Source organism: Tamandua tetradactyla, chromosome 23 (genome assembly GCF_023851605.1).
Source record: "Tamandua tetradactyla isolate mTamTet1 chromosome 23, mTamTet1.pri, whole genome shotgun sequence".
NCBI classification, from domain to species: Eukaryota; Metazoa; Chordata; class Mammalia; order Pilosa; family Myrmecophagidae; genus Tamandua; species Tamandua tetradactyla.
Window position 1 is genome coordinate 25274785 of NC_135349.1, and position 22198 is coordinate 25296982.

Below are 22198 nucleotides of genomic sequence, written 5' to 3' on the forward strand. Positions count from 1 at the left end.
TCAAAATGGCTCTCTCAGCTCCTGTTGGTCCTTCCGCTGCTCCCAGGGCATTTTCTTCTTTTTTATCATTTCTGGCCCTCTCTCATAAAGGACTCCAGGAAAGGATTAAGACCCACCTTGGATCGGGTGGGTCACATTTCCATGTAAACAATTTAATCAAAAGGTCATGCCCAAAAATATGTCTGGAACCACAAGTCTGGATTAAAAAAACATAGGCTTTTCTGGGATAACTAACAGATTCAAACCAGCACGGGGATATAAGGAGCATGGAGTTTTTCTTTTCAGAGCTATGAAAATGTTCTAAAACTGATTGTGGCAATAAAAACACAGCTCTGTGATTATATCATAAGCCAAAGATTATACACTTTGGATGGATTGTATGGTGTGTAATACTGTTTTGGAAAAAAAAAAGAATTTTGATGGTAAACACAGATTCACAGGGAGTAGACTATGCAAGGGTGAATTCAGGAGACAGGCTTCAGTGGGGGGCCCATCTTTGGAGACCAGCTGTCACACATGGTCACATGTAGCAGTCAGGAAAGGCCAGGGTTATGCTGCAGCAACAAACTACCCCCAAATCTCAGTGCCTCCAAACAGAGTTTATTAATTGCTTATTCTAGTGGTCTGGTGCTGGTCAGTGGGGGCCATGTCCCACGTAGTCACTTCATTTCACGATGCCACCATCTCAACATGATACATCAGGGATGAGCATAATTGGAGGCACTTGCATAGGTAATGAAATGCTCTGGTCCAGAAATGACATGTCACTTCTACCCAGAGCCTGCATAAACCTGCACAACTGCAAGGACTGCGGAAGTGTAATATTCCCTTGTACTTGGAAGAGAGGAGCAGCAGATATAGACAGACATAGCAATCTCTACCAAATTGTGTTGAATGTGTGGGCAGTCAGACTGTATTGCCACAATTAGGTAAGTCCTTGGCCAAAATATCTGCATTAATCAAATATAAGCAGACGTTTACAAAGAGCCATTTATTACACATAGGAGGTCTCCCAGTAGGAGACATTTGAGTTGGGTCTTCAGGATGGGGAGGAATTTTAAAGGAAGTGAAGGAAATGAGGAAAACGGCATTCCAAATGGTGGAATAGTATAAGAATAGGCTCAGAAGCATGAAAGAGCCTGCTATTTCCCAGAAGTCATGATGATTCTGGCTTAAAGGGTGTATTAGTTAGGGCTCTCTAGGGAAACAGAACTGAAAGGAGATATCTGTAAATATTATGAGATTTTATAAAAGTGTTTCATGCAGTTATGGAGATGCATGATTCTAAATTCTGTAGGGCATGCTGCAAGCTGGGAACTGTGATGAAGGGTTTTGATAAATTCCCTAGGAGAAGCTGGCCAGTTGAAGTAGTGAGTAAATTCTCTCTTCTGACTGCTGATCATCACTTCTCCTTCTAAAGCCTTCAAATGACTGGATGAAACATCTCTCATTATTGAAGGCAATCTTCTCTGTTAGTTGTAGATGTAATCAGCCAAAGTTAAAATTAAATTACTAAAAAAAAAAAAAAAAAACCAATTTACTGATAATTTAAAACCACAAAATGTTCTTACAGTAACAGGCCAAAGAACTGGACACCATTACTTGGCCAGGATGACACATGAGTCTAACCATCACAGTTCACCCTAGTCAACTTGGCAGCTATACACATCACCTTAAACCATATTTAATCTCTAAACAAGAAACAATAATAGCCATATTTTTACCCAACAATATTCAACTGTCCTGCATACAACTGGAAATGCCCTAAATCTCTCTAATATAGGGTGCAAGTCCTTGGATACTATTCACTCTTCAAGTTGATATCCTGTAACATAAATACTATGACACGAACTATGCAACTTACGCCATATAAAAAGGGGTGAGATAGAGAAGAAAATGAAGATATTTACTTTATGTACATATTCAAATATACTCATAACAAAATAAAGATAAAATATTGATACCATTAAAATCCTCATTTCTGTAATTGATCATGTAGCTGTAGTTTGTATTTATCACCATCTTGTTCCACCATCCATTCTGTGTTCCCTTTATGCTCAGCAAGCAAGTCACTTGGCCGTGATTCTTGGCAGGGCAGGGTGACGCAAACCTTCATTCCTGAATTTTTTGGGCATTGGTAGTCCTGCCTGGATCGGTTTGTTGCAGTTTTCAATTGACTTTAATCATAGGGCATGGTGACCCTGTTAGTGGTGCCACTCCCATTTCCAACCCGAGATTCATGGACCCATCATGGCTATGGGAGAAAAAGCACCAGAGAGAACACTGATTTAGAGCATACACAGCCTCTCAGAGAACATTGCCCCATCCCTGTTAGGTATTGCTACCTCACTGACATTGTAATTGAGTCTTCAAAAAGCCATTCCACCATTCTATCAGTACGGGTGTTTCAGGTATGAAACACCATGACTGAGAACATGGTAAGGCCAGAGAATTCCATGCGCATGTGCCCATACCTGCTCATCATTTGCTGTGATGGACTTGTAGTAGTCTTGGCAGAAGCACTGCATGCAGGGAAAGCAAACTCATATCCAGAGTATGTGTCTATTCCATTTAGAACAAATTGCTGCCTCTTCCATGACAGAAATGGTCCAATGTAATCGACCTGCTACCACATAGCAGGCTGATCACCTTGGGGAATGATGCCATATTGGGGACTGAGCATGGGCTTCTGCTGTTGGCAGATTGGGCACTCAGCAGTGTCTATAGCCAGGTTGGCTTTGGTGAGTGGAAGAACATGTTGCTGAGCCCATATATAACCTCCTTCCCTACCACCATGTTTACTTTGTTCATGAGCTCTGTGGGTAATGAGGGAGTGGCCTGGGAAAGAGGCCAGCTCATATCCATAGAATGGGTCATCTTATCCACTTGATTATTAAAATCTTCCTCTGCTGAAGTCACCCTCTGGTAAGCATTCCCATGGAACACAAACATCTTCATGTTTTTTGCCCACTCAAAAAGGCCTATCCACATACCTCTTCCCCAGACCTCTTTGACACCAATTTTCCAATCACATTCCTTCCAAGTACCTGACCATCCAGCAAACTATTGGCAACAGTATACAAACACACCTTTGGTCTTTTCCCCTTCCAAACAAAATGAACAACCAGGTGCACTGCTCGAAGTTCCATGCACTGGGAGGAATTTCCCTCACCACTGTCCTTCAAGGATATCCCAGAAGAGAGCTGCAGGGCTGCAGCTGTCCACTTTCAGGTGGTACTTGCGTATCGTGCAGAATCATCTGTAAACCAGGCCCGAGATTTTTCTTTCTCACTTAAGTGATTGTAAGGAAATCCCCAAGAGGCCATAGCTTATGGGCTAAGAAAGAGGATCCAGTATTGGTTTTTTTTTTTCCTTTTTTCTTTTGCATGGGCAGGCACTGGGAATTCAACCCTGGTCTCTGGCATGGCAGGCGAGAATTCTGCCTGTTGAGCCACCGTAGCCCACCCCAGTATTGCTTTTGATATACTATTTTGCTAGGTAAGGGCAGTTTTAGCGGGTTCCACTTGGCTTTTCCTACCATAATAGTCCTCCCTTCTCAAGTCAGGGAACCAATGTGGTAATTCTGCCAGGTGCTGCATATGTCTATTCCAATTATGCATTCTGGAACCGGGGAAATAATAGATGATGGGTCCAGGGATTCCACAACCCACTGTAAGGTGGACCTGAACTAAAATTCCATCAATCACCTGACTTCCATAAGCTTCAACTCTGACCGGTAGACTAATGTTTTGTGTCTCCTGGAATAGATGCCTCTTCTTAGCCAGTGTGCAATAATCCCCAAAGTTTCTGATCATTTCCTTTATCCTAGTGCACAGTTACCCTGATAAAAGGTCATAGGTCTCTCTGGGGAAGGCTGGGAAGAAGATTAACTGTGTAAATTTTTGGCAGTGTAGCAGGGTCCTTCCATAACGGAACCCAGCCTTCCCCTTATTCAAGAGGCTCTGGTTCTGTAAACTACCTTAAATCTGTGAATTGATTAAGGGGCTGTGACTGTTTGTTTTTGTAATTCAAGTTCAACTTTTGTTCACTTGACCTATAGTTCTTCTGCCTATACAGATCATGCAAAAATTTAGTAACTGGCCCACCTATTTTCCTTTTGAGTACTCCATGATATACTAGCCAATGCCTTAGGTCTCTGTGCATCAGATTATTTTGATTGCTGCTTTGTATCTGCTGTCCATTAAGGCAGCCATACTCACCTTTTCTTTGGTGATTAAGTGCTACCTCTTGGGTTCTGCCAATTTGGGATCTGATCATCCCCATTGTGCTTAAAGATTCCAGTTCAGTGACAGTAATTCCCACAGTAATAGCTGACTTACAGAGAAGAGCAACTACAGAGCTCTTCAGAGATGCTGGAGTTAGTCTCACGAATTTATTCCCCACTGTCCTGCTGAAAGGGGTACCTTCTGGACATTCCTGGGGTGGGAGAGCAGGTCTTACACACGGTAAATCCATTCTAACATACCAGTCTCTCTAAGCCTTTGGATCCCCTCATCTACATTATACCTGGTAGTTCTGGAATTTCAACCTCAGGTAATGTATGCCACCATTTGGTCCATGTTTCAGCCAACCTTTTGTTCAGATTGAACAAACTATTAAAGCCCTTTCTAACCCCTCAAGCCACAAAATTGAATCCAGAATCTCTACAAAGCTCAGTGGGCCCATATTAATAAATTCAGCTTGATTCAACTTTATATTCTTTCCACAATTATCCCACATCCTTAAGCTCCATTACCAAAACATATTCCTCTGATTTCTCTCTATATAAGTTGGAAAAACCCATGCAGTTCTTTCAGAGTATTGTGTGCCTCCTCTTGGGTCACATTTTGTACTTCACCTTTTGTGCCTATTGGGGCTTCATTCTAGTTATAGGGCTGGAAGGAAAGAGGAGTGTGCACCCACGCGCATGCACGTGCGTGCACGCGCGCACGCGCGTGTGTGTGTGTGTGTGTGTGTAGGCAAGAGCCTTGCCTCTTTTAAGCCTGTGAGTAGCCATACCCAGTGGTGATATTTTGCATATCTCTATTGCCAATTCATGCCATGGACAGTCAGTGCCATCTTGATTATTGGAAATAGAGTCACTAGTGCTTTTGAATCTAATCAAAGCAGAGAGTCAATTGCAAACCCCCCAAGAACCAATCACAGAAATAATTAGAAGTGTCTTGAGAGCCAATTACTTCAGGACAATTCATTGCAGTTTCATTTGGTGAAATAAGATTAATCTTTCCAAACAGAGAAGTAAGGGAAGTTTGCTCAGGGTAGGTGGTTACACATTTATCAAGTACTATAGGATTAATCTTTTCAAGTGGAGGTTGGATGGCAGATTCCTCAGGGCAGACCATTACAGTTTCACCTGAAAAGACTCAGAAGAATCTAGGGTTTGAATGTCCCCACTGCCATCATTATCAACACATATGCCCCCAACCCAATTTTCAGGATCCCATCCCTTTCCAGTCAATGCCTTCACTTTAATAGCGGGTTAGAATTTTAGTTTACATTGTAATTCTGCCACTTGCACAATGAAACTGTAGGTCTGGGTTTCAGAGATCTCAAATCTGTGGCTAAGGGAAATAAGATTTTCTTTCAGGCCACAAATAAAAACTTTCACATATTTCATGTGGTGCTTAAATTGCAAATTTGTAGACTTCAGCTTTTTACTTTCTTTTTCTTTTTTTGTATGCTGTATGACGGGGTCACATTTCATTCTTTTTCCATGTGAGTATCCTGTTATGGCAGCACCATCGTTGAAATTTTTTGTTTGGGAAGTGCATGGGCCAGGAATCAAACCTGGGTCTCTGGCATGGCAGGCTAGAATTCTACCATTGAACTACCCTTGTACTCCCTTCATTTTCATTTATAACTGTATCCAGCATATTTAGGAACACCCTACCAACATCACTATACCTTTTAACTTCAGAAAACTCTGTTAAGGTGTTAAAAACACTCTCACCTAGAGCCTTGCCTCTTTTAAGCCTGTGAGTACCCATACGCAGTGGTGATATTTTGCATATCTCTATTGCTAATTCATGCCATGGACAGTGTCATCTTGATTATTGGAAATAGTCACTAGTGCATTTTAATCTAATCAGAGTAGAGAGCCAATTGCAAAAACCCCAGAGCCAATTCAGAAATTCCATTTTTAAGACTCTGTTTCTCAAGAACCAATCCCAGAACCAAAACTGTTATTAGTCAGGGTTCTATAGGGAAACAGAATGGACAGGAGATAATCTGCAAATACTATGAGATTTTATAAAACTGTCTCATGCAACTGTAGAAATGTACAAGTCCAAATTCTGAAGGGCAGACTGCAAGCTGAGAATGCCAATGAAGATTTTCAATGAATTCCCCAGGAAACTCTGGCCAGATGAAAATTCTCTTTTGACTGCTCAAGTCATCACTTCTCCTTATAAAGCCTTCAACGGACTGGATAAAACATCTCTCATAGCTGAAGGAAGTCTTCTCTGCTGATTGTAGATGTAAGCAGCCATAGATACAATCAATTTACTGATGACAAAAATCCATGAAATGTCCTGACAGTAACAGTTAGATTAGTGCTTTCTTGACGAAAGAACTGGGCACTATTCCTGACCAAATTAACACATGAGCCTAACCATCAGAGTGCTCTTGTAGAGGGAGACAAGATTGGAGAGATAGGCTGGGACTAGAATGGAAATACAGATTCATAACTAGGCTTTATGGAAAAACTTTAATATGCCAGTCGCAGTTCTAAATGCCACACCCTTGTCACCACAGTAATGACGTTGGGCTGGGTCTCCTCCTTTCAACCCTTGGAGTCATGCTTCCCATTCTCTGCCCCCTACCCAGAGCCCAGGAAGTCGGCCTCTATGAACTACATCACCAGGCTCTCCTGCGTTCTGGCTTCCAATGAGGAGCCCTAGGAGGAAGTAGAGGAAGGGAGGAGAGTGAGGCCAGAGTCTTTATTCCACTGGCTTCCTCCATGCAGGACCACCTTGGGCTCATACTTTCCTCAGCTGCTCTCACAGGATTTTCCCTTGCCAGATTCTCGTAGTCATTTCTCCTCTGGCTTAGCAGATTAATAGCCCTGCTGTTACTAGACTTGGAGTGTTCAATTTTTCTTTGTGGGATTTCATATACCCTATCCTTTAAAATCAGTAGTACCCTTCTCAATTTTTCAAGTACACATTTGAGTTTCCTGATAGAACCCTAAATGATACAGGTAGGTAGGTACAGCTGGGTAGTACTATTACTGTTCCCATTTTATGGATGAGGAAACTGAGGTACAGAGAGTATAAAGCCATAGAGGTACAAAAATGGTAGAACAAGGACTTACCTTAGACAGTACAGCTAAGGAGATGTCAAAGATGTCCAAAGGTCTTGAATGCTAAGCCTCCTGAAGGCCAGAGTGTATTCCCATCATTCAGAGGGACTCAGACTCTTCCTTCTTTCATTAAATCCATACTGAATGACAATGTTATTTGCATGTCTGTTGAGAAACCACCATGTTTCCTCCTATGTGAAAAGGGAGAATTCTCCACTGCCTTACAGAGCTGTGGTAGGGCTCAGAGATCTCGGTCACTGAAAGAGTTATTCTGGAGCCTGGGATGGAGCTTGTGACCCAAGTCCAGCCAAACAGAGCCTCACATTCCCCTGGTTGCAATGATTGTTTCAGGAGTGGGCATATGACCCAATCAATGCAAAAGGGATTTTTCCCCAGTGCCATTTGTAAGAGAGACAAGCTATCACAGTCACCATTCCTAGCCTTAGGAGCAGGTAAAGTCTAGATATACCTGGGCCACTATGTGGATAAAGGCCCCCAAATTAAGGAAGAAGCAAGAAATGGAAAGAAACTGGGTTCTGTGATATCATTTTAGACCCTGAATCTAGCCATGTCCAAAATCCACCCAACCCTTTGGATGATTCTCTTACGTGAGCCAAGATTTCCTTAGGAGAGGTAGAGTCCCACGTCTTGCCACTTGCAACTAATAGAATCCTAGTTAACAGAGTCCTGCAAACAGCTTTTGCAGAGGGAAGAGTGGGAAGAGGACAGAGGACTCAACTCTGTAGCAGCCAGGTAAGCTTGTACTCACCCATCAAAACCCAACTGAAATGTTACCATCTTTTTCTCAGACTTCCAACTGCGAATATTGCTGCCTTCTCACTCCCTGGGGTGCTTAGGCTACTGCGCTATAATCGTTTGGGTGGTTGTTTCTGCCACTAGGCAGTGAGCAATTTGGTTGCATCTCCTTCATTTTGAAATTATTAATTTTTAGCAAAAGGCCTGGCAAAAGGTCTAGCAAAAGGCACACCATCAATACTGACTCACTGAAAGTCTGCTGAAGGAACAACTGAATGAAGGAGACCAGGGCAGTAGCAGTCGGAACAATCAAGGAGGAGATGGATGGAGGCCATACAAAAAGTGCCAACAAAAAGTAACAGCAGCTTTAAATATTTTTTTTTTCTTTGGAATAAGACAGGCTTGAAATTAATATTAATAACAAAATGTTATTTAGTTGACTTGGACAAAACCCTAGAGTAAAATTAATAATAGCTATGATTTATTGCCTGCCATATGTGCCAGATGTTTTATGTACATTAAATTAAATCTTCACAGCCTGGCAATGGAGGCTCAGAAGTTGACCAGTCTCTTCCAGAGAACTGAAATCGACTCCAAGGGAGAATTCTCTAATTAATCAGAGTAATCCCACCTTCCTCTAAAATGGCTAGTTCAGGGATGGGAACTGGGCTGCTTATTGCTGTGAGAAAGGATGTGTAAGCAAAGGTGCTCTCTAATGCTGATGTCAAGTCTGTGGCTCTGGGTGTTTCTAGCGGCCATCTTGAGCACAAGACTGATACATGGAGGAGAGCAGAGCCAGGAGCTGGGAGAAGAATGGATGCAGGGCTCCCCTCACATACAGCCTGAAGAACGCGTTCCTTTAAGTGAGTCTGTGTCATTCCGTTACACAGTGAGGAAACCCACACTTCAATAGTCAGTTGCATAAGATACCTCAGCTAATGAATTTAAGAGCTAGGATTCCACCAAATCTATGGCATCCCAAAGCCTTTGCTCATCCCTCTAAACTGGGCCAAGAAAGGGCAAGGGACGTGGCCCTCTTCCTCACTTAGATCTGTTTGTCTACCTACTGAGATGGCTTCTCTTACACATGGTTTCTTCTGCTTAGAACATTCCATGCCACCTCTCTTTCCCTGGCAAACTTCAACTTGTCCAGCAAGCCATAGTGTAAATGTCTCTGCCCTAACCTCTTCTCTTCTCCACCCCTATATTAGCTTGGATCCCTCAGCTATTAACTGTCATGGATGGCTTGTAGTTTTACTTCATTTGCCATTATCACAATTATAACTGATTAGTCATTATGTAATAATTTTAAAAATCATTTCACCAAATTCCTTAAGGACGCAAGTGTGTCTGTTTTGCTTGGCAGTGAATCTTCAGATCAGTGGTTGTCACTTAGAGGGCAACAATAAATATTTGATGAAAGAATAAATGAAAACTGTTGTTTTTTGAGGTAATGAGCTACACTAATGAATCTCCAAGCATGGTTCCCCAACCAGCAGCAACAGGAACTTGTTAGAAATGCAAATCATTAGACCCTACCCCAGACCTACCAATTAGGAACTCTGGGGTGGGGCCCAGAAATCATGTTTTAAAAGGCCCTCCAGGTGATTCTGGTGCAAGCTAAAGTCTGAAAACCACTGGGTTGAATAGATTTGCACCCATCTACTCCTAGGAACACAGACTAGGGCCTAACCCCTGCTGCTTGGGACTCTTTCCTGACTCTTAAAATCAGCTCTTTAACAAATAAAATGACCAGGTGGGTAGAACAGGATCCACCACATTCTTTGCCCTCTCGAAACCCTCGAGGTTCCTTCTGCTTCGATCCCTGTTTCCCGCAGCTGACTTCATTTTTATCCTTCAGGTCTCGGTTTACATTTTCATCCCTCCCGTCCATTTTCTATATCAGGTCCTTGAGCTTCGGTTTCATTCTCAATGCTCACAGCAAGGCAGACTAGCCCTCCTCGCTTACAGTTAGTTTATTCATTTGCTCTTTACCTGTTGAAGACCTGCCTCCTCGAGGGCAGGGCCTACAGAAGCTTTGTTTACTGTGGGCGTTCTAGCACCTACAGCAGTGCCTGGCCCACAGCAGGACCGAATAACGTGTGGGCTGATTGAAAGCAAGCTCCACGAGGGCAGAGGCAGAGCCGCCAACTTCCAGCCTGGTGCTTGGGACGTAAAAGTTGCTCAATAAATATTTGCTGAATGAATGAGCGATCGGAGACAAAGGGAAACCACCTCTTTACTAAAATGGCAGGTCGACCTCCCTGTACCAAGATGGCTGCCGGCCCTCGTGGGAGGGGGCGGGGCGAGTCTGGGGGCGGAGCTGTCCACCCTCCCCCCTCCCCGCTCCATTCCGGATTGGTCCGGTTCCAGCGCCGCAGCCCGTCGGCTGTTCTTAGGGCCGCGCCGGGCGCTCGCCACTTCCGGCGCGTTGGGGCTGTTGGTCCGCCGCTGCGGCGCGTTGCGAGCGGGCGGCTCCGGGCGGGAGCGCGCAGGGATGCTCCGGGGGGCGGCGGCGGCGGTCGTGTGGGTTGAAGCGGCTAGGACTGCGCGGGCCCCCAGGCCTCTCCTTTGAGCGAGCCGCGGGAGCTGCGCTGCTGAGGGCACTTCGGCCTCCTCCCCTTTAGTCTTGGGGCCGGGCCCGTCGCAGTCTCTGTCCGCCGAGGCCGGGAGCCCCTGCCTGGGCCCGCAGCCTAACCCCCTCGGGGGCCGGGCCCGGGCGGGGGCCCCGGGCCGGCTGCTCTCCTCACCGAGCCACTGAGCCCCACTTCCTGCTTTTTCAGTTTCCCTGGGCAGAGGCTGGTGGGTCTGGATGAATTGTCTCGGGGGCGCCCGTTGAGGCGGGCCGGGGGGCCACGCTCTTTTTAGAGGGCCCCCGTGGGACCCGGGTAGGGAAGGGTTTTTCTTTGCATGGGCGGGGGACTTCCCGAGACTGCCGGGACCATGACCTGAACTGTGCGAGCGGGACGTGTCCGAAGCTCGAGAGCCAGCTCACCTGAGCCGCCCCCTCCCCTGGCCAGCATGGTAAGTGGGGAAGAAGCCCCCTTCTCTTCCTGGTCCTGGGCCTCGGTGCTGCTGAGCCATCGCTTCTCTCCCCGGGGTGGGGAGGCGCGTGCCGAGCTCGGCCGGTGACACATGCGTGCAGGGTTTGCAGCCCCAGCACTGCGCTCCCCATCCCCTCCCCCCTTCCCCTGGACGTCTCAGGCCTGGGAGGAACCTGGAAGCGCAGCAGGCATAACCCTAGCATCTGGCGCTTGCCTGTCTTGTAATAGCCCATCACGATGATGGCTGTCATTTATTTATTGAGGGCTTACTGTGCTCCAGCCCCTGTGCTAAGTTATTAGATTATTTCACTTAATTGTCACACCAGCGTTCTGAGATACCTTACGAAGTGGGGAAGTTGACGCCCAGAGCTATTAATTACCCAGCTCAAGGTCAAGCGACTCTTAAGTAACTGGCATTATTTGAACATAGGCAATCTGACTTCAGAGACAGTCTGTGTAACACCGAGAGCTGGATGGGATCTTGGGGAAACAAGGGACTCGTGATTTGCAGAGGTCGCTTAGCTAGATAGTCAGCAGTCTTATTCCTGGGCTACCCAGGCCTCCGTTGTTTTGTTATATGCTCTGACTTTTTTCCTGGCAGTGCCTGGAAAATTATTCATCCTTCCAGATCCTGCTCAGAAGCCACTTTTTCTGAAGTTGCTTTCCAAATTTTTCAGACCTGTAGACACTCTTGGTGCTGCCTTAGCTTTGTGTACTTAACATCTGTTGTTAAGCAAATTTCTCAAAGATGAAACTATTTGAACTTTTATCTCCCCCCAGCCTTTGGCACATAGTAAGCCCATGGTGAGTAATTGGTGGCCTGGCTTGGGTTTGAGCATCTCAGTAACAAAAGTCTTCTCCCCAAGGCCTTCTTTTTGCCCCTGCAAAGTTTGCCTGTATCCTTTAAAATTTTTGCTATATGGTCTTGATCCTCACTTTGGAATCTTATGTGTATATTATATTGGGTCGGCTTCAGCAGGATTTTCATTTTAATATCCTGTTGCACTAATTTCTTTGAAACATCCACTACTGAGGCTGATTTGATACTTGAGGTCAATCAGATGCTGAGTATGGCTGGGGAAAAGATGGTACGATAACATCCTAGAACAAGATTCCACAGGCCATCAGAATTTCAATATATGCCTACTTGAGGCAAAAGGAGAAGCTAAATTAACTTCTTACACTACTCCCAACTCTAAAATACGATAATCATAACCAGGTATATCAATCAGACCCTGCAGAGTTAGTGGTGTAATGTCAAAAAGGGTGCGGTTACATTTTCTTTGATACAAATGTTAAGGCCAATGGGATTTTCAAAACATTCGAAGGGCCTATGGGTGGTGTGTTAGGTCCTAGACATGGGAAGAGGCCCCTTGCCCTCCCTTATAGGGCGTACAACCAGTTAGGTGAAATACTATGGATGTATAGTGGTAGATTGGTTAAGACTCCCATTTCCTTCTTTATAAAATATGGAGATTGGATTATTTGCTGCAGATTCCTAAAGCATAAGGGCATAACATTTATTAGTGATTGATGATAGTTGTACTCCATATTCCATCCTTCATGTATTCTTTCAGTGAATTTTGAGTAGCCGCTCTGTGCCAGTCCCTAGGCATATACAGATGAACAAGGCAGACCCAAGGCAGACACTCCCCTCAGGCAGCTTATGCCACTGCTTTAGGACCCTTGGACAGAATTTTATTTGTTATTGACTGAGCTAGCCAAGTACTCTTATATTCAGGTTTCATTTTTAACTGGCAGTCAGTAGAGCATCGTGAGAATGACCACCTTTGAATAATGATTTAATTATAAAATAGTTGACTTCATGGCCCCCCATGTACACTTCTTTCTGAGGAAGATTCCCAGCCTAGGTTTTTGTAATCTATCCCTTGGATATTTAAGCACACAGGGTGTGGTCAGAGGATGTATAGTGGATAGGATCATCTAATCAGGACACCAGCGATTCATCTCCTGTAGGTACCCAGAGTCAAGGTGTAGGTGGGGCAGGCCTTGTCCCAAGAAAGACAAGGAGGCATTGCCTGGAGGGTGTTTTCCCTGAGATCTTAAGCTCTTCCCTGTTCCAAGAACTTTTTCCTCATTTCTCATTGACTTAACATTTTTATTTTTAAGAATATTAATTGACATTTAAGTTTGAGCTTTTGAAATATATTCTCTTTAAAACTTTAATAAAGGGCTTGAAAATGGTGTACTAGTGATAAAAAACCTGCCATTTTTTAAGCATCTGTGATATGCTAGCTATTTTTCATTTATTCTTTTTTCTTTAATCATACAGTATCTGGTAACCACACAGCCCTGCCAGGTTGCATTATTACTATTGGTACCAGAGGGGAGATTTACAGACCTGCTTTGGGGTACCTGTTTAATAAGTGATGGAGCTAGCATTGGACTCTAGGTGCTCTTTGTATGTTGCTTCCTCATGTGGAAGGCGATCAAGAGTATGATTCACTTATTTTTTGTTTGGTTCTGAGATGGAGTTGTGGTGAAGGTTGTCGGGTAGGGAGTGGGGAATTTCCTTTAAACTGACTCTCTAAGAAGAGAGATCTTGACTTGCAAATTTAAAACCAGGTGAAAAAGATTTGTAGTTGCGGTACAGAGTTACTAGAACAGCTATACGGTAACTGCATTGGGTTAAATCATCATTTTTCCTTGAATTCCCAGGAGTTTTTATGTGATGTAACATGTTAGAAGTTCCCATTACTGCTCTGAAAAGTTATTATTTAACAGTGAGTGTAGCTGCTCTTAATATTGACATTTTGTGCAAAATTGAGTCCCTGTTTAAATTAGTGTTTTTTGGTTGCTTAGAAGTTACTTTAGTAACAAAGACTTCTTACTTTTCAGTGTCACCTACTGTGAGTGGTCCCTATAATGGAGGCAAAATCAGAAGTTACATTTGGCCACTTTGATGGTGTGCCATAGACTTGTTCAGCAGCAGTGTTGCATTGTGTACCGTGGGGTGGTATGAAGGAGTTGTGGGGGTGTAGGGAGATTGCAGAGAGAGGTTCAGTAGTACCCGGAGGTTCTGTATATGTCAGTAATGTGATAGAAATAATCTAGGGAGACAGGCTAAATATCAAGGAATGACTTTTAACAGCTTTTGAAAAAATTTAGTACATGACGTGCGTGGTTCTAATGAAGAAATTGGCTGGTAAAGTAAACAAAATCAAAGCTCTGTTAGTATGGTATACAGAAGCAGTTCTCTACAAAAAGCCAGATATTTCTGGTGCCTTTTTATTCATTTATGAAATAATTTGACTTCCTGCTATCAACCTTAAAATCCTAGAAAAAAGTTGCTACAATAGTTAGTATATATAAGGCTTATATATGCCAGGTACTTTTTATATTAACCCATTTACTCTTCCAAACAACTCTAGAAGGTAGAAGGTATTTATTTCCATTATATAGAGGAGGACATTCAAGGCACAGAGAGGTTAAGCAACTTCCAAGGTCACATTGCAGCTAAGTGGTGGAACTGCGATTCAAACCCAGGCAGTCTGGCCCAAGAGTCAGCACTAACTGCTATACTTTCACTCTAAGAGGAATAATACTGTTCCAGCCTCTAGGAGTCAGTTTGATGGGGAGGATTGGATATACATTCTGATAATTATAAGACACTGTGATAAAGCTTAAGTAGAAGAATGGGTTGCGACAAAGGGATCATATCCGAGGGAGATTAACTGAGGTGAGGGTTCAGGAAATGTTTTTCAGGAGGGGATATTTAAGTTTGAGTCTTGAAAGGTAAGGAAGAGATTGACAGTTGGACAAGGAAAAGAAGATTATTGCCAGATAGTTTTGAAGATCATATATATATCAATAAAGGTAATAAGTGTCAAGAGAGTAAAGGAAGAAACAAACACTTGTTGGATGCTTAAGACCTTCTGGGGCTTTAAATGATTTCAGACCTGCAGCATACAAACATGCTATTTTTTCTTATCCTCGGCCGTTACTTCCCTGGCTAACTACTGCCCCACTTCTTTGTTTCCCCTTTGCAGCAAAACTACTGGGAAAGAGTGGTCTAAACCCAGTCTCCAGTTGCTCACCTTCCCTTCTCTTAAGTCTGCTTAAAGTCCCTCCCACCTCTGTTGCTAAATCCAATCGTTAGTTCTCAGTTCACATCTTACTTCATCTACTGACAGCATTGGACAAATTGAACACTCCCTCGCCCATTTAGTGTTTCTTCCCCTGGCCTCCAGGGCTGTAAGATATGCTCTTGGTTTACCTGCTACTCTCACTGACTTTTAAACAGCTGGAGTGCCCCAGGCTCAGACTCAGTAAACCCTCCGGGTCACCTATAAGCCAAGATCTCCCAGTCCAGATTTCTCTCCTTAGCTCCAGTTTTCAAATACCCAGCTGCCTATTTGATATCCAAGATTGTTTATGAGACTCACTCTTGAATTTCCATCCAAGTGTCTACCTGCAGCCTTCTGTATCTCAATTGAGGGCCGTTCCAGCCTTCTAGTTGCTTGTGCCAAAACTTGTGGCAAAAACTTGGAAGTCCTCCTTGACCTTTCTTTGTCTCACAGCCCACATCTGGTTCATATCAGGAAATTCTGTTGTTTTCCTCCTTCAAAATAAAGCCTGGATCTGATGCCTTCTTATTCTCTCTCCTGCTACTACTCCAGTCCAAGCCTGACCGTCTCTCACCTGCATAATTGCAATTCCTTCTGATTGTGTCCTTTTATAGACATTTTTTTTCAAGTGTGTGGGCCGGGAATTTGTAGACTGTTTTTAACACGAAAGTTTGAGTGATCCTTTTAAAAATCTAAGGCAAGTTATCTTTTTCCTCTGTTCCAGTGGCTCCTCCTTTTACTAAGGGTTAAAGCCAGAGCCCTTGCTGTGGCCCACACAATCCGAAGTGACCTCCTGTGCCCTCCTTGTTCTGACCTGCTGTGATTTCTAAACTCAGCAACTACTCTCCCCTTTGCTCGCTTTGTTCTGCTACCCTGGCATCCTTGCTGTTCTTCAAACAGCCCAGGTGCTCCTGCCTCAGGGCTTCTGCCTGGCTGTTGCCTCTACTTGGGCTGTGCTTTCCCCTAGATATCTATGTGACTAACTTAACCTTTAAAACTTCTCAAGAGTCATCTTCTTACTGAGGCCTATCCTTACCACCCTATTTAAAATTGTAATCCCATGCTAGATCTTCCAGTCATCAGCTATGCTTTACTAGTTCTTGTAACGTTCACATTTTTTAAAAAAGTATTTTATATGCTTAACACATTCATGAGGTCTATTTTTTGTTGTCTGCCTCTGCTAATATATTAGCTCCCTAAAGTTAAGGATCTCTGTTTTGTTCAGTGATGTCTAGAACAATTCCTGATACCCTAGACAGTTAACACGTGTTTGGTAAGATAAAGGCCAGAATAAATTGTGGCAGGAGTACTATTGAAGTCTTGTTCAGAGGAGGCTTTAGAGACAGAGGCAGCAAGCTAGGTTCCCTGTAATGAGTAGAATTTGCAGAGAGAGGCTGTTTCAGAGAAGGAGGGTGTTAACTAAATGCGTATAGTGCAGAAAAAGCTTTGAGTGGATGGTTTGGTCATTGTAGAGATTTTTATGAAAAACATGGAGAGCAGGCTAGAAAAATAGTTTATGTCTGGATTATGGAGGACCTCCTATGCTACTGTAGGGAGTTTGGCTTTATTTTTTGGCTGGTTCTTCCTAAAGGGAAAATTAATCCATCTGTAGTATGTAGGTTAGGTTGGGAGAAGCCAGATATGATAACAAGCCTGTGTTGATGTGAAAAAACAGTGTTCTTGCATGTGGGAATAGTAGTGGAAAGGAAGACTTGAGTAAGATTGATTTTAGATTTAAGGGATGAAAAAAAGAAAAGATCAAGCTGATTTTGGAAGTCTCTAACCCTGGTGACTGGAAATAGTGGGAGGTTTTAATTAATTGATGGTTTGAAATTGGTGGGAGTGGAAGAGATTATAAAAAGAAACTGACAGTAAAAGTGCTATCTGCTGATTAAGTATGGAATTCGGTTATGTTGTTAGGTGGTGAAAGGTTGCTGCTGTTTTGAGATGAAGGTAATTGAGGACTGGACAAGAAAATTTTAGTATTCAGCATACATGCCCAAGTCCAGGAAGATGTTCCTGGGGTGGAGAGGGAGGGAATTCCTGAAAGTGTAGCTGCTACTCTTTGTCTCTTACTTTGCAACCCCCTTTTTCTCACTTCCTCACCCCATTCATTCATTCAACAACCAATTACAGACTGATTTGTCTACCACTTTTCAAGATCACTGTAATCTCTGGGTGCTGAATCCAATATAAATAGTCCGTGTGTTCTCTGACTTTTTATGACCTTTGGCAGCTACTGTTCTTTTTCTTTTCTTGAAACACTGTTTCCCTTGACTTCCATTCTGTTACTGTCTTGGTTCAGTCTCCTTTGATCTTCTTCCCGGTGACTTCAGCTATGCCTGTGTACCTAATGATAACTAATCCTTCCTCTTCAGTCTTGGATATACCATTGAGTATCCTATAGACATCAAATTAAACATGCCTAAACCAAATCAGGTCAGTACCTCCTCCCCCATGCCCTAGTTCTGTTAATGACCTTGTCCACTGAACACTCATACTATAAACCTGAGTCATGTTTCACTTCCTCTTCTCATTGAGCACCCTCCTCCCCTCACTTCAGATCTGTGGATGCTGCTGCTAACATATTTGTCTCCCAACCCTGGCCTTTCCCTCCATTCTCTCTGCTTTGCTCAGGCAGTCATTGTCTCTCATTTTGACTGTTGGTATTTTAACTGGGCTCCAGCTTCCTGGTTCTCTTTCCATCAGCTACCTAATAAAGGGGTGATGGTGACACTTGACCCAAAATCTTCAGAGCAGAGAGTCTCTGTTGTGAGATCAAATTTTATCACGGCAGAGGAGTGAAAAGTACATGGGCCCTGGATTTTCAGACATAATTTTACTTATTTTTAGTTTCCTCAGTAAGGATGAAGATGATTTATTAAATACTTAAAGTGATTTATTTGAAATCTATTTTAATGTTTTCCAAATCATACCTTGTTCACTAGCCACTATAAACCACTTGTCATTCCTAGAACATTGAGTATACTTTATTTCTCTGTCTTTGCTCATGCAGTTCCCCCTACTTGAATGCCCTTTGCTTCTTTTTTGCCAGGTGAGATCTTACCTATTGTTTCAGGGTCCCCATAAACACACCTTTTTGAGGTGTTTCAGCCACTAGTTTAGTACTTACTATCTTTGATTGTAGTTCGGTGTTTTGTTTTTTTCTTTTGCCTATACTATTTTTATTTATTTTTCTTATGTAAGAATTAACAAGACTACGTTTTAGTTGTGGAGATGTCAAACATTTCAGAAGTTTGAAGATTAAAATGCGAAGCTTTTCCATCCTTCCCCTGCTCCCGCCTCCTCCTTACTTCCACTCCCACCCGAATCCCAGGTTGGGGGTAGGGGAGATTAGTTCTTTGAGTCCATACTCTTTTTTGCTTCTCCAGTGCCTGGTAAGCATTCAGTATATATTGGCTAATTGAAAGAGTTAGATGTGAAAACAAATGCAAGAAGGTCAAGGTGGTCAGTGATGGTAGCAGTATTGGGAGAGTGTGGTAAGATTAGAATAGAATATGAATATAGTGAACACTGTTTTTTGCAAAATCAATGCAGCCAGCAAGCACAAATAACAGCTGGTGGAGAAGGGGAGCAGATGAGCAAGGAGAGTTGTTAGAACAAAATTGTATAGATGATGTATTTACTAGGAAGCTCCAAAGACTAATTGCTGCTGGGAGAACAGCTGGGGGACAATTGGGATTGAGGGTGGGGTGAAGCGTGGTAGTTGTGGATACTAACCTAGGAAACCCAAAAGGGAGAGAAGTTGGGAGGTTAAAGAGGCTAATGGGAAGGGAAGGAAGCTGGGGGAGAGAGGGAGAAAAAAGGTCACACATATTTCATAATTAAACTGTGTCAAGCAGTGTTTTGAGGCCTTCATGTATAGTACATACTGAACTTAATAACTCTGACAGCCACTATGCAAGCCAAGTATTTTCTGTAGGTATTTTTGAGAAAGTTAAGGACGCTGAAGCTCAGGTAAAGTAATGTTAAGTAGCTTGTCCAAAATTAGAGAGTTCCTAGAGCTAGGATTCAGACACAAGGTTCTGACTCCAGAGCCTGTATTTTTTCTTTATCACTGCTTCTTCTTAAGCCTGTGTGTATAGGCAATAGTAGGAAAAATAGTACATCTAGCCATCTAACTTTAAAATTTGTAAAATATGGTTTACAGTAGAAAGGGCAAGATGATAAAAGTTCTGCTGATAACAAAAGAGATACTTCTCCATGTCCTGTAACATGCGAGAATATGGAAAACATGGCAGTTGAGAGCACAGGGCTCTGGTCCACATCACAGGACATCAGTAGACAGGAGGGTAGCTTGATTTCTTTGAGTTTCAATTCAGGTAAACCCATTAGACTTAGTATAAGCAGTAGTTATATTAGAGCATATTGGAGCAGGCTACTGCGGTTTTATGTGATTATAGTGAAAAAGATCTCTGGGCAGTGACTCCCTGAAAAGGTAAAGGTATTTATGAACTAAATGTAGTTGGAAAAAAAAATCATTGATGTCTAAATTGACTAATTTAGTTGACACTTAAAGAAAAAAGATCTTCCCAGGCCCAATTAAGAGTAACAACTTCATAATTTTTATAAAATGGATGTGTTCTCATTAAAACAAAGCAAGCAGTATCAAAAGGTAAAAGAAAATGTTAAAGGAAAAAAAAATCACCCCAAATCCTACTACCTGAAACTGTGATTAACATTATGTAAACATTTCGTATATGTTTTGTACCCATGCATGTATATAGAAGAATTAGGGTGGTGAATACCTAAAATAAGCACATTTGTTTTAGAAAGTGACCATGCTGATTTTCCAGATCATGCTATTTTTAAGATAAAAAAATCAGTTCATTATCACTTGAATTTTTAGAAAACTTTATTTTGGAACAACTAGATTCACAGGAAGTTACAAAAATAGTAGAGTTCCATGCACCCTTCACCCAGCTACTCCCAATGGTGACATGTTATGTAGCTGGGTGCAGTAAACCAGGAAATTGACATTGGTACATGTCAATCAATTATTAACTAGACTACAGACCTTATTTAACCTGCATTCGTTTGTATGTGTGCATATGGTTCTGTGCTATTTGTTCCATGTATAGATTTATCTAACCTCCACTACAATCAAGGTACACAAGTGTTTCGTCTCCTGAAAAGAACTCTGTCATGCTTCTATCTCTTTGTATTAGCAGCTGCCTATCTGGCCCCCCTGTGCCACCAACCACTAATCACTCCACCTACTTTATAGTTTTGTCATTTCTAGAATGTTATATAATGGAATCTGTAGTATATAACCTTTTGGGATTGATTTTCACTGAGCATGTTGCCCTTGAGGTCCATCCCTATTGCTTAAATAGTAGAAAAAGAAATAAATGTAATGAAAATGAGTTGTCAAAATCTGGTAAGTCCTTGTATGGTTAAGAAAAAAGATTATGGAAAACATTAGGAAGATCGTATTCTTTTTCATAATATATATTTCATGTTTCAGTGCTAGATAGCATCAATGAATTTAATAATAGGAAAATAAGAAAGTTTACACACCTTCCACTTCTCCTTTTCACACCAGTTTATTATTTTTACTTTGTAGCTGGTTCTATAACCATAATTCTCTCCTTATTAGACTTCGTTTTATATTTTAAAGAATTCAGTGTTCCCTGTGGGTTCCTTTAACTATGTTTTTTGCATTTCTGAGTTATTTGATTCATCTCCTTGTTGGCTGGAATTTTTTTTTTTTTCATGACAAAGAGTCTTTACTTTTAAATGATGTTCAGTATGTTAAGCAATAGCAAGCATGTAATAAGTTCTTGAATTCTATCTAGTAATTTTTATTAAGAGAAACTAAAAGCAGCCCTAACAATTATTCTAATATTCATTGTTCTAATTCTTAGCTAGAAAGGATTACTTTAAGGCTGGCTGCTGCTTCTCACAGGTTACAAATGACTATTTACCATATTTTCATAGGTAATGCCCCTGACCTTTAAGAAAGCCTTAAGGAAATAAAATATTTAACCCCTTTCTTCATGTAACTGCTTACTGGTACTAGATCTAAGAAAGAAAAAGTCAATATTATCATATATATAGCTTGAGCTAGATGACATAGGAAAATAGCATATACCCATTAAATTTGTAAGAGATATGAGGTAAAAAGATGAAATATTTGGATAAACTCTGAGTCTGTACAAAGAAGCTAGGCTTGCTACTCTGCAAAAAGTGAAAGGAACTATCATATAAATAACTTAGTACCTTTTCACAAGAGTCTAAGTCTAGCCTTGCTAAAGCTTCATATTCTACGTGAAGACATCTAAAATGCCAGTCCATGGAAGAGGAACTCCTTCTCCTCTATCCATTTATACGGTAATTTTCATGCATTTCTGGCCGGATGTTGCAGACAAAGACCAAGAGGTTATCTAGGATTTCCTCCCTACTCTGCTGGAAGTAGGTCTAGAGGATGGTCATCTTCTTCTGGATCTCCTTCTCCACCTCAGTGCTACATCTGCCATGGGATCCCAGAGCCGCAGCCTCCTAGGGTTTGAATTCGTTCTCCCTTTGTGGGCGGTACTGTTCAGTTTCAGCCTGATCTGCTTCTTCAGCCTCTGGTCTTTCACTTTCGAGCCTCAGACACTTTCTCGGTGGGCACTTCTCCGCCTGCAGCAGCTGCTGGATGCCCTGAGACTGACAGGTCATGGTGGTGGCAGTGTCCTGTTGGCTGGATTTTATTGTCAGATTTTTAAGGTTGTTTGCTTTTATTTTTATTTTTTTAAAATATTTTATTAATTAAAAAAAATTACAAGAAACGCTAACATTCCCAACACATACACTCAGCAATTCACAATATCATCACATAGTTGCATATTCATCATCATGATCATTTCCCAGAACATTAGCATCAATTCAGAAAAAGAAAAAGACAACAGAAAAATAAAACAAACAGAAAAAAAAATTTACATATCATACCCCTTACCCCTCCCTTTCATTGATCACTAGCATTT

At 42.2% G+C, this 22198-nt stretch overlaps 1 protein-coding gene and 1 long non-coding RNA gene across 4 annotated transcripts in view; one reads left to right on the forward strand and one right to left on the reverse strand.

Annotated features, from left to right (window-relative positions):
* Nucleotides 1–428: 428 nt before the first annotated feature.
* LOC143667324 (uncharacterized) lies at nt 429–10521 on the reverse strand. Its single transcript, XR_013167988.1, has 4 exons — nt 10073–10521; nt 7334–7486; nt 1965–2254; nt 429–1512 (listed from the first exon to the last, which is right to left on the reverse strand). It is a non-coding gene; the product is annotated as an uncharacterized LOC143667324 (long non-coding RNA).
* The window catches only part of XPO6 (exportin 6), a 173759-nt gene continuing 162056 nt past the window's right edge, over nt 10496–22198 (forward strand). For 2 of the 3 annotated variants that reach the window (XM_077141443.1, XM_077141444.1), the window contains exon 1: nt 10496–11101. In XM_077141443.1, the coding sequence (XP_076997558.1) occupies nt 11099–11101 (3 nt within the window). In that variant the 5' untranslated portion in view covers nt 10496–11098. The remainder of the gene's footprint in view (nt 11102–22198) is intronic. The other variant, XM_077141442.1, reaches the window with a different exon arrangement.